The sequence below is a fragment of the Diachasma alloeum genome, unplaced genomic scaffold (genome assembly GCF_001412515.2).
Source record: "Diachasma alloeum isolate Michigan unplaced genomic scaffold, Dall2.0 Dall_scaffold_00676, whole genome shotgun sequence".
In the NCBI taxonomy this organism is placed as follows: domain Eukaryota; kingdom Metazoa; phylum Arthropoda; class Insecta; order Hymenoptera; family Braconidae; genus Diachasma; species Diachasma alloeum.
The window spans coordinates 44,044-55,688 of NW_021680808.1; the positions used below are offsets into that span (position 1 = coordinate 44,044).

Genomic DNA, 11,645 nt, shown 5'->3' on the forward strand with positions numbered 1-11,645 from the left:
GACAATAGAGAAATGTCAGAGTGGAATTCCCTGATTTTTTTTCACTCTCGATTAATTTTTTAAAGATTTAAATTGATACTTGATTCATTCACATCATTCCATTCTATCGGGAGATATTGTCGATTGGAGCCAATTTTTTATGGTCACTGAAGGAGGCACACCATTCATCTAAATCTCACAATAATCTGCGAAAAATCTTATTCATTAATCTATTATTATTGAATTAATCCCATTATGTGTAGATCGCTGGAGAACAACGAAAACGTTCCAACCGTTCAAACGAGTTGGAATGTTTTCTCTTTCCTTCTTCTCCATTTTCTTACTCACTCGCACTCGTTAAGTTTGGCGGAGGACGGGCACGTGCCAACGCGACGGAGACGATAATGAGTGGGAGTGAGCGCGATACATATTCTTTTCTCACTCAGGGGGGTAATAAATATATATAATCGAACATTACTATAGTAAAAAAAAAACAAAATCTGCACAATTATTCAATAGAATCACTGGAAAACTATAGAGTTTTCCAGCGACAGCGCTGGGATTTTCTATGAACTTTTTGACCTACGTGTCAATAATAAATATGTCGCTAAAAAGCAAAAGACTTTTTCATCACACTGTGACGAAAAGTGAACTTTTCGGCACGCTCCGCGTGCCTAAAGTCCAATTTCCGCCACATTGTGATGAAAAATATTTTTCATCACGCTGTAACGAAAAGTGAACCTTTCGGCATGCTCCGCGTGCCTAAAAGTCCAATTTCCGCCACATTGTGATGAAAAATATTTTTCATCACGCTGTAACGAAAAGTGAACCTTTCGGCATGCTCCGCGTGCCTAAAAGTCCAATTTCCGCCACATTGTGATGAAAAATATTTTTCATCACGCTGTAACGAAAAGTGAACCTTTCGGCATGCTCCGCGTGCCTAAAAGTCCAATTTCCGCCACATTGTGATGAAAAATATTTTTCATCACGCTGTAACGAAAAGTGAACCTTTCGGCATGCTCCGCGTGCCTAAAAGTCCAATTTCCGCCACATTGTGATGAAAAATATTTTTCATCACGCTGTAACGAAAAGTGAACCTTTCGGCATGCTCCGCGTGCCTAAAAGTCCAATTTCCGCCACATTGTGATGAAAAATATTGTTCGTAACTCGTGAAAAAATGTTTTTTAGCTCGTGGGATTATACCTCCCACTCGCCAAAAAACACTTTTTTGCACTCGTTACGAAATATACTATTATTCGCATTATTATACTATTATTATACTATTATTCGCACTCGTTACAAAATATACTATACTATTATTAAATATACACTATAACCTCCCACTCGCCAAAAAACACTTTTCGTGAGAAGACCCGGTAAACCGCGATTCTAACCTCGCTTCGCTCGGTTTGATCGCGGTTTACGGGCCTTCTGACAAAAAATTGCATTCATCACACGGTCCAAAAGTATTTTCTGACGAATGTGATTATAGGCCGAGCCTTCGGCTCAGCCTACAAAGCCACATTCGTCAGAAAATACTTTGTGGACCTTGTGATGAAAATAACTATTTTTGCAGTCGTTACGAAATATACTACTAGATCATTAGATTCTGCATTCATTATACTATTGATTATAATATGTTCGATTTTACACTCCTGACAATTATTACAAAATGCGGGGAGCTACCGTATTGAGAACCCCTTTCCGGTTACCGACAAATTCATACTCGGGCCCTACCATACCAACAGTTCCGTACGGTCCATCGTAGTCCATGCGCCACCGCTACGAATTTTGCTGTTGAACACTTTACATTGGCCCTGCTGATCTCCCCTATAATCTCTGGTCGAGCCTCCTGCCACCGTGGACATCAAGCAAGATGGGTTCAGAAATTGACATAACATAAAAACTCTGCTATAATTTGAATACAAAGTGTATTAAAACCTTGAGATATGGAGTACTTCAAAAGTAGTTTGAAATCAGTCTTAGGAGCCCCGTACCCAGACACTCAGCCCACGGGAGCAGACACGGTGAGATCCCGTTTTATACCATAAATACCTGCTTGGTTAAAGAATATTTATGTAATAACCAAATGCTTCGTTGACAGTCAAACAGTAAACATATTATTCATTATTGAATAATATGTTTACTGTTTGGCTGTCATTTTTGCCATATTTACTCAAACACTGGAAAAAAATAATTCATATCTTCTCATGCTCCAAGATTACAATTTCGTTTTTTTAAGGATTTCACTTACTTAATTAACGATTTTACAGGTTGAAAGACTAGTAGACAGACTGCAATCATCCAGCCTCCTGGATGATAGAAGAGATGCCTGCCGAGCCCTGAAAGCGCTCTCTCGAGCTTACAGAGTTGAGGTGGGCGCCCAAGGGATGGACACCCTCAGACAAGTCCTTGAAATGGATAGGACAGATTGTGAGATAGTTGGAGTAGCTCTTGATACATTGTGCAACATCACGAGTCCAGAAACGTTCGATGAAGAAGGTGAACAGATAAAAAAAAACATAATTTGTTATAGGAAATTTTGAGAAAGCGGTCCTAAGAAATATACCAAAAGAGGTTTTCAAACTATTTCCTCTAAATCCAATAGATTCCGAGATATTGAAGAAGGAAATTCACATAAAAGCCTGAAATGCATCTATTAGATCTTTCTCGTCTCATCTGCCCTTATTCATCAAATATTCCCTGAAAGAAGGGATTCAGACGAGGAAATTCATCGAGAGACCCCTGTCTATAATCCATTCCGTTCTCTACAAAACTGTTTTTTTTTTACATTCGTTGTTTAATTCATTAGTTCTCAAGACATTTTTAAAATAATCGACTAAAATAATACATTATGCCATCAGGCGATAAAAGTATTATCTGACGAATGTGATTTTACCTCGCCTTTTGCTGGGATTATAATTACATGAGTCAGATAATGCTTTTACTGCCGTGTGATATACAATATTTTTTGTCTTTGCGCCCAAAAACTGCGATCTAAACGAGCGAAGCGAGATTAGAATCGCGGTTTATCGTGTCTAATAACATAAATTTTTTAACTCATCTCATAAGTCATCCCCCAATCTACCTGTCCCTCAATCTGTCATCAGGTATCTCGAAATAGATGCTTTTTTGGCTGAAAATTTAATGGTCTCTAATGAAACTAATCAAAAATTAATCTCTGAAATCACTTGATCTTGACAAATTTCTAGAGTTCTTCCCTCCAAAAGCGTGCGATCATGTAGATAAATTTCTCTCACTCAATTTACCAAATATCTAGATATTTTCGTCCCCTGAATGCTTTCCTTCTCTTCATATCTCTCCAAAAATTTTGAACTGATCGCTCTAACTCCTCCCATTAACTTCTCTCAACCTAGTCGACAAGCACGGTCCTGACTCCAAGATTGGCGAGCAATTCACCGAGATCTTCATAAAACAACAAGACAGCGTGCCCCTCGTCCTGTCCTGCCTGGAAGACTTCGATTTCCGGGTACGTTGGCCGGCTTTGAAACTGCTAACCCATCTCCTCTCAAATCGGCCGAAAGACATCCAAGAAATCATTCTCGTTAGCAGAATGGGCGTTTCCCGGTTGATGGACCTACTCATCGACACCCGCGAGGTCATTCGTAATGACGCCCTCCTTCTCCTAATACAACTAACCAAAGGTAACGCGAATATTCAGAAAATCGTGGCATTTGAAAACGCCTTCGATCGCATCTTCGACGTGATTGCCCAAGAGGATGGCGTGGAAGGAGGTATAGTCGTTGAGGACTGTCTTCTACTCATGCTTAATCTAATTCGCAATAATGTGAGCAATCAGAACTTTTTCAAGGAGGGCAGCTATATCCAAAGATTGACTCCAATGTTCCAACTTCCACCGGACTCCGAAGACACACCTTTATCAGGTTGGAGTCCCCAGAAAGTAGCAAATGTCCACTGCATGGTGCAAGTGGTTCGAGCTCTGGTGGCCCCGAGTAACCAGACCCAAATAGTTGCGGCCTGTCAGAAGATAATGCATTGTTGTGGCCTCCTCCAGGCTCTCTGTGATATACTGATGGCCTCTGGAGTTCCTGCAGATGTTCTGACAGAAACAATAAATGCAGTGGCTGAGGTAATCCGAGGAAACATCACGAACCAGGAGTTTCTAGCTAGCGTCACGGCGCCTTGCAGCCCTCCACGACCAGCCATAGTCGTTCTCCTGATGTCAATGGTCAACGAGAAACAACCTTTTGTTCTTAGATGTGCAGTTCTCTACTGCTTCCAATGCTTCTTGTATAAAAACGAAGTGGGACAGACTCAGCTGGTGCAGACGTTATTACCCCAGACCAACGAACTCCCTTCCCTGACGACAGGTCAGCTATTGTGCGGAGGGTTATTCTCCCCTGATCCTTTGTCGAATTGGTTTTCAGCTGTTGCTCTCTCGCATGCATTGATCGATAATATTAGCCAGAAAGAGCAGTTGTTGAGGGTTCTATTAGCTACAAACATTGGAAAACCACCGGTAACTCTGCTTCAGCAATGCGTCATGCTTCTTCAGCAAGGTAATATGATAAAGTAGAGGGTATAAATCACATAGTAATTATATCGGTCAACTCACATGCGACAACTTTTGCGTTGAAATCCTAGCAGATTACAGTGAAGACTAATCAATCGAAATATTAATCAATTATGTGTTCACTTTGGTGGTATTTCAAGTTATATATACTCTAGTAATATTAGTGAAAATTCCACCCTCAATGTGTTAGGCGCTGATACTCACTAATACCGTCTATATTCATTTCATTATATTCCAGGTAACAAACCCCAATGCAAATTAGGATTACTGATCCTTCTCTGCAGGTGGACTTCAAACTGCCCAACAGCTGTCAAAAAGTTCCTAGCTATTGATTCTTCAATCGCTTACCTCACAGCTTTATTGTCTTCTCATGAGAATAATGAAGATCTCCATGAGATACTGATCCAGAGCATATGCGCTCTATTAATAGGCATTTGTGTACATTTCAATGAAGATGATGTCCCTAATTACAGTAAGGAAAAGCTATGTGCACTGATAGAAAACAGAATCGGGCTCGAGAGGTTCCAAGACGCCATTGGTGGGATCTCAAGACACGAAATTTATTCAAGGACTCTTAAGCATCCTCAACCCTCAGCGAAGACTTCAGGAGATTTGCTGTTGGATCATGAGTTTTGCAGGCTGCTGAAGAAGATCGAGGGGACCATTTTAGAGACAGTGTTAAAAGGGTCACATTCCAGTAAGGATTTAATTACGAGTCTCTCATCGTCTGACTCCGCGCTAGTTTCGCAGTACAAGGATGTGATCAGAGAACAGGATGTGCAAATACAGAATCTAAAGATAAAAAATGGGGTTTTCATGAAGGAGAAGGGAGAGTTGGAGGAGAGGGTGAGGGAGTTGGAGGCAGAGGTAGGAAATCTTAAGGACCAGAATTTAATTCTTCGAGCTGCTCAGATTGATACTCGAGAAAATGGCAGAAATGTAAAAGGGTTGATGAATCATAAGGGAGATGAGGAGGAGGTGGAAAGTTATAGTAGGACCGTGAGAAAGCTCGAAGAGAGGCTTGCGGAGTATGTCCTGAAGGTAAGAGAGATTGAGGAAAGTGGAGAGAGGCGAAGGAAGGTGGAAAAGGAGCTGAAGGAAAGGACTGAAGAACTGGAGAAGGTCAAAAAAGATCAGGATGATTTGCTAGAACTGCTGGCTGATCAGGATAATAAAATTAGTGTTTTTAAGGAGAGGCTGGTTGCTCTAGGAGAGAAAGTCGAATCTGAAGAGAGCTCGGGGGAGATTGATACTGATGAACAACCGGAATCCAGTAATTGAGAGGTTGAAAACAATCTGCACAATAGTTAAATATTAATATGAGTCTTGAACGTAGCAGTAAAGTGGTTTGATGAGGGGATTTTTCAAAGATTCCTGAGTGAATTTGGGATCATCTCGGTAGAAGAAAATGGTTTAGAAGAAAACATCAAAAGACCTTCATTGCAACTGGTGAAATTTCGAACGAACATTGCCCTCTAACATTCCCTAAAACATTATTAATTTTCATTTTAAAGTACTTCCTCAGTATATAAACACAAAAGAATTTTTACCTATAAAGGTAGGAATAATTTTGTGATATGGTAAAGACACAAAATGTGGATTTTTGGTTGTTTGGTACGTGAACACAAGTTACCAAAATTTCAAAGGTTTTAATTATGTCACTTCTGAAATATGCTTCTTCCGACATGGTGAAAAGATGGAAAGTAAATGTTTGACACTACATGTCTAGGAAGCGGCGTTGTTGATGTCCCTGAAGTTTTGATAATCAATTTTCAACGTCTATTGCGACATTTTTATTACCTATAGACACGGAAAAAGTACCTCAATAGATGAGAAAAGGCCATCGATTCTTAAAAAAATTCAAATAAATTTTTTCTTAAAAGTTAGAAGAAATAGTTTAGTTAGTTTGCAAAACTAATGTCAATGTGGGTTTGAGAAAAAATTTCTGAATCTGTTTTTATAGATGAAAATGATTAAATATCCATAAACAAATGTCTTCTGTCATTTTCTCCTAAAAATATTCGGTGTCGAGATAATTCATCAAGTGAAGAAAATTAAATAGATCAAGTTTCACATTTTGTTGATTTAAGACCTGGGTGGATTATCTTTCGAACGTGATCTTGGTTTTTCTTATTTTGATAATCTGAAATGCTCTCAATTGCTATTCAGTTTTACACAGCCCTGGAGTCTCCAAAAATTATGATAGTACAATAAAAAAAACGTTGAAAAAAAGCTGAACATTTTCAACGAGCCGTTTTGAATAATATTTAGAAATAAAACCAATAGGGAGGAAATTGGAAATTAATTATTTGATGTATTTAATAGCTGTTAGGTCGTCATTTGTCACAGTAGTCAATGGCTGTCAGATCGTTAGTTACCATTATAAATTATCTATTTACTATTTTCTCTCTATCGGACTTATTTCTTAAGCTTTATTAAAAACGCTCTTTGAAAATGTTCAGTTTTTTTGTCTACTTTTTTTGATTGTGCAATCATAAGTTTTAGGGACTTCTGCGTGATGTAAAATCCAATGGAAATTGTGATATATTTTACATTATGAAGATGGAAAAACCATCGAGATAATGTTCGAAAGAGAATCTACCCAGGCCTTGACCTCTTTTTTAAGGCAATAATTACCGTGACATCTTTTGACATTTTCTTCTAATTTAGTCACTGCCGAGGTGAACGAAAATAAGTGATAGAAAAAAAAACTAGACACTTTGCTGCGGAAATAAATTTCAAAGGTTTGAATCGAATTATAGTCATTTTTTCTGTTTTGTATATGAAAAGTGAATCGTAATTAACTTCTTTGTAATTTTATTTGAATATTATCTGAGAATTATCGATTGTGACTAATGTACAGTTGACGAAAACATTAAATATAAAATATCTATGAATTCTGTTATCATTTCATTGATATTAACATTTTTTAATCATTTATTGGGGATGATTTCATCATACATAACTTTAGACATCCTCCGAATGGTTCCCTTTATAGTTTCAAATTAAAAAATCATGATTTATAAATAACCAATCATACTAAGCCATAACAGAATCCTACGTATTTACACGTTTTACTTAATTATCGTAAAGTAGCTTTTCTAGTTGGAATAGGGCTGATGTTCCTTGAGAACTGCTTGGACACATTTAGCCATTGTTGGGGAGGCTCGGGAGATTACATCAGTCCTGAAGAACTGGTCAAGGGATTTTTGCTTTATGTCTACTGGGTTTTGGAGGAACGAACCTCCAGTTTTCTAAAAAGAAAAAAAAATCAATTTTTTTTTACCTTTATTTAGAAGATTTCTATGAATTTTCAGTAACTATTTTATTTCTTTTACGTACCTTTGATAATTCCAATGCTTGAGTGAAAAAATTCGCGGGTTCAACATCACCATATCTGACTAAATGTGGAGCAACCTCTTCAAGTCTCGACCGAACGCCAGCAATAGTATCATAAGGTAATTCAACTCCAGAGAACTGAAATTTTTTTTTCAAGAAAATTGATATTAAAATATCAAAGATACCTATATTTTAATTTTATACCAGGTTAATTGACATTTGCAATCATTTGATTATTCAAACTTTTTGGATTCTGTGCAAAACCCGAGAGGGTATACGAAACAACAAAAATTTTTTAAATATAAATGGCTTGTAGTACCTAAAAACATAAAAAGATTCATTTTTTCAATTATTTCATTTTTTTAGAAATCCGAGATTAATGGCTATTGAATTACAAGGAAATTCAAATGAATTGTTTAATTGCATGAATTATAAATCGATTTTTCGTCCTTATTTATTTATTACGGGCAAAAATGGCCGCCAATAAGTGAGTCTCTAATTTTCTAATAGAACTAACAATCAACTACCTACTATTAAGCGGAAACTTCCAATTAAAAGGGATAACGACCTTTTGTTTTTCCATGTAATGAACATTTTATTAAATGAAACATTCCATTAAAAGGGATAACGGGGTGGAAAACATAGAAAAATTCATTGATTACCTCAGCAAGAGCTCGAAGAATCTTCCAATCAGGACGTGCCATTCCTGGGGGAGTTATAGCAGCACCAGTCTGCTGTACACGACCCTCAGTATTGACATAGCTGCCTGTTTTCTCTGTGTATGCAGCCCCAGCGAAGACAACATCAGCTATTGTTGCCCCACGATCTCCATGGCTTCCTGTTAAGTGAATTTTTAAAAAATCACATTTTGATTAATTTTATGTCTTGCACTTCACATCGGAAATATCATCTAAACAAAGAGGTTTTCGGAAAAGAGAGATAGTTTTTAATAAAAAAACTCCGTGAATTAAAAAAAGAATCTCTTAACGTTTTGTCATATAATAGTATAATAGTTGGTAATTTTCTCATTTCAACTCACTGAATGCCAAATTATCTTATTGAATTATATGAAGAGATCTTTTCTGTAACCATGAAATTCTCTATATAAAAGATATATTAGGAAAAGTTTATGAATGTAATCTTTATAGTTACCTAGGTAAATTATGAAAGTATTCGGAAATTCTTCTCTTGTAATGTTCGAGTCATCAGCACCAAGGAGGAACAATACTTTTGGCTGAAGACTCTTCACATCTTCTAGAGTAGATCCATACCCAATGTCCAAAGCGGCAACTTGCGAAGCATTTGTATGGAGAACATTCAAGACTTTCCAATCAGTGGGAGCCTAAATTGATAAAAATTATTATCTTGAACATATAGAGAGAATTTGAAGGACGTTCAGAGAAGAACCTGTTTGGCATACTTTTGTTGTATTCCCAAGAGTGTTTGCCAATTCTTGAGCTGTACATAATATCTTTGCACCATCTTTCCGCCCAAATTGCTCGGCTCCGAGGATAATTAATGGTTTCTTCGCTTTTTTTAGAGTTTCACTGAATGGATGTTGACCACTTTTTAGTTGATCCAGTACATTGGCTGACTGTCCCAAATGCTAAAATATAAAATCCAAAATCTTAAATTTAGTTTATGATTTTATTAATTATCAGCTACTAAATCATGTAGATTATCATTGTTGATAATGCTGTTGAAAAATGTCAAGAGAAAAACTTCCTTAGACATTTTTGAATGTTCAATTACCTCATAATCATAAGTAAGATCGACCTTCGGCCCAATCAGTCCAATAGTCTGTTCACCATGGAGATATCCCTTTCTCAGTCTGGTATTAACCAACGGAGCTTCATACCGCGGATTAGTTCCAATGAGCAATACAACGTCAGCCTCCTCGACATTTTGGATTCTATTATTCATCAGATAATTGCTCCTCAAATCGATACCAGACCCTTCCTTGGGGAAATTTTGCTCAGTAGCGAGAACCTCTCCACCCAATTTATTAAGCAGATCTTTCATAGCCATCAGTGCTTCAGCATCAGCCAATTTCCCAGTGATGACAGCACTCTTTCCAGATGGAACATCCTGGAGGCCACGAGCTGCAGCCATTAAAGCATCTTCCCACTCAACATTCTCCAATTTACCATTGACTCTCATCATAGGAGTGATGAGTCTCTGACGTTTCAATCCATCATAAGAGAATCTCGCTTTATCTGAGATCCATTCTTCATTGACTTCCTCATTAACTCTCGGTAGGATCCTCAAGACTTCCCCAGTTCTGCTGGACACCACAATATTGCTTCCAACAGCGTCAGAGATGTCAATGCTATCTGTTCTACGAGTCTCCCAAGGTCTCGCAACAAAAGCGTAGGGTTTGCTTGTCAAAGCTCCCACTGGACACAAATCGATGATATTCCCTGATAATTCAGACAAGAACAACTTTTCCACATATGTCCCTACTTGCATATCATTACCCCGCCCAGTGGTACCCAAATCGTCGACTCCAGCGACTTCTGAAGCAAAGCGAATGCATCTGGTACAGTGGATGCAACGAGTCATCGTGGTTTTCACTAAGGGACCAATGTCCTTGTCTTCTACAGCCCGCTTGCCACTGAAGTCGATGTCCGTAAATCGACTTCGATCGTTTCCGAATGCCATACTTTGATCCTGAAGGTCACACTCGCCTCCCTGATCGCAGATGGGACAATCAAGGGGATGGTTTACAAGGAGGAACTCCATGACACCTTCACGAGCTTTTCGAGTCAAGTCTGAGTTTGTTTTCACACGCCAGCCTTTCATTACTGGCATTGCGCAGGCTGCAACAGGCTTAAACAAAAATTTTGACAAGTTGACAGATAAATCAATGTATAATATGACAAATTTCTTCAATTTTACAATTATTCGGCAATGAATGATGTTGAAAAACCATTCACAATAAATTTCCCACCTTGATCTGTTTCTCTATCTCTACAAGACACATTCTGCAGTTTCCAGCAACAGCCAATCGTTCATGATAACAGAATCTCGGTATCTCAACTCCAATTTTCGCTGCAGCCTGAAGGACAGTCGTTCCAGGTGGCACTTGCACTGGTTTGTCATCGATGAAGAGCTCGACTAGGTCTTGATCTACTTGACACTTGTTCGCTGATATTTGGATTCCAGCTACTCGCAATCTGCCTGTCGACAGACCGGCTGCCCGCACTAGGGGTAGTCGCAACATCTTCTGGAATTGGAAAGCACAATTTATAAGCCGCTGCGGGTGTTCTGTTTACTCATTTATCATTTAATTTGTTATTTGTTACGTAATGAATGCGAAATTAAGGTGAGTGGTTCTATAACCCCAATTTAATTGACACAGAGATAATTGTTATGACTGTTGGAGTTTTAAGTGATCCCTAAAGTTTTGAGAAAACCATGCATTCGAGGGGGAAAAGAATGGAGCGGTGATGAGTGGTGGAAATGGTTGTGAAATTGTGTGATTTATGTAAATTTCACTAGAAAATCCCCTTTTATAACACCTTGCACAGTTGTTGAGTAGACAACTAGTTACAATTAGGGTCCCTAGACAGGTCGCCATGTTTCCTATATTTTAGTGGAAATTTGAATACAGAATCATTATTTAGGGAGAGTTGTTGATATTTTTAGACATTAAATTAATAGAGAATAATGTATTTTTACGCCGTTTAAATCATCAAGAGATTCAATGTATTTGTGAGGTCTTCCATGACGGAATTTTCCGATAGTTGCCCTTTTCTGTCCATGTTTTCTT

The 11,645-nt window shown here is 38.1% G+C and overlaps 2 protein-coding genes across 4 annotated transcripts; one reads left to right on the forward strand and one right to left on the reverse strand.

Moving 5' to 3' along the window:
• The first annotated feature begins 1,836 nt into the window (after positions 1-1,836).
• Positions 1,837-6,704, forward strand: LOC107044097 (general vesicular transport factor p115). The gene is made up of 4 exons (XM_015265844.1): positions 1,837-2,006; positions 2,253-2,481; positions 3,357-4,520; positions 4,773-6,704. Exons 1-4 carry the CDS (start codon positions 1,929-1,931, stop codon positions 5,813-5,815), a joined length of 2,514 nt encoding a protein of 837 aa, XP_015121330.1. The 5' UTR covers positions 1,837-1,928; the 3' UTR covers positions 5,816-6,704.
• A 630-nt stretch (positions 6,705-7,334) lies between these two features.
• Positions 7,335-11,404, reverse strand: LOC107044098 (NADH-ubiquinone oxidoreductase 75 kDa subunit, mitochondrial). 3 transcript variants are annotated; one of them, XM_015265847.1, is made up of 8 exons: positions 11,393-11,404; positions 10,824-11,099; positions 9,626-10,702; positions 9,294-9,479; positions 9,026-9,215; positions 8,536-8,711; positions 7,877-8,011; positions 7,335-7,788 (listed from the first exon to the last, which is right to left on the reverse strand). In XM_015265847.1, the coding sequence occupies exons 2-8, from the start codon at positions 11,094-11,096 to the stop codon at positions 7,636-7,638; spliced, it is 2,190 nt and encodes a 729-aa protein (XP_015121333.1). In that variant the 5' UTR covers positions 11,097-11,099; positions 11,393-11,404; the 3' UTR covers positions 7,335-7,635. The 3 variants fall into 3 exon arrangements, with proteins under 3 accessions (XP_015121333.1, XP_015121332.1, XP_015121331.1); XM_015265846.2 differs by lacking the exon at positions 11,393-11,404 and adding an exon at positions 11,216-11,380; XM_015265845.2 differs by lacking the exon at positions 11,393-11,404 and adding an exon at positions 11,179-11,380.
• Between the last annotated feature and the right edge of the window lie 241 nt (positions 11,405-11,645).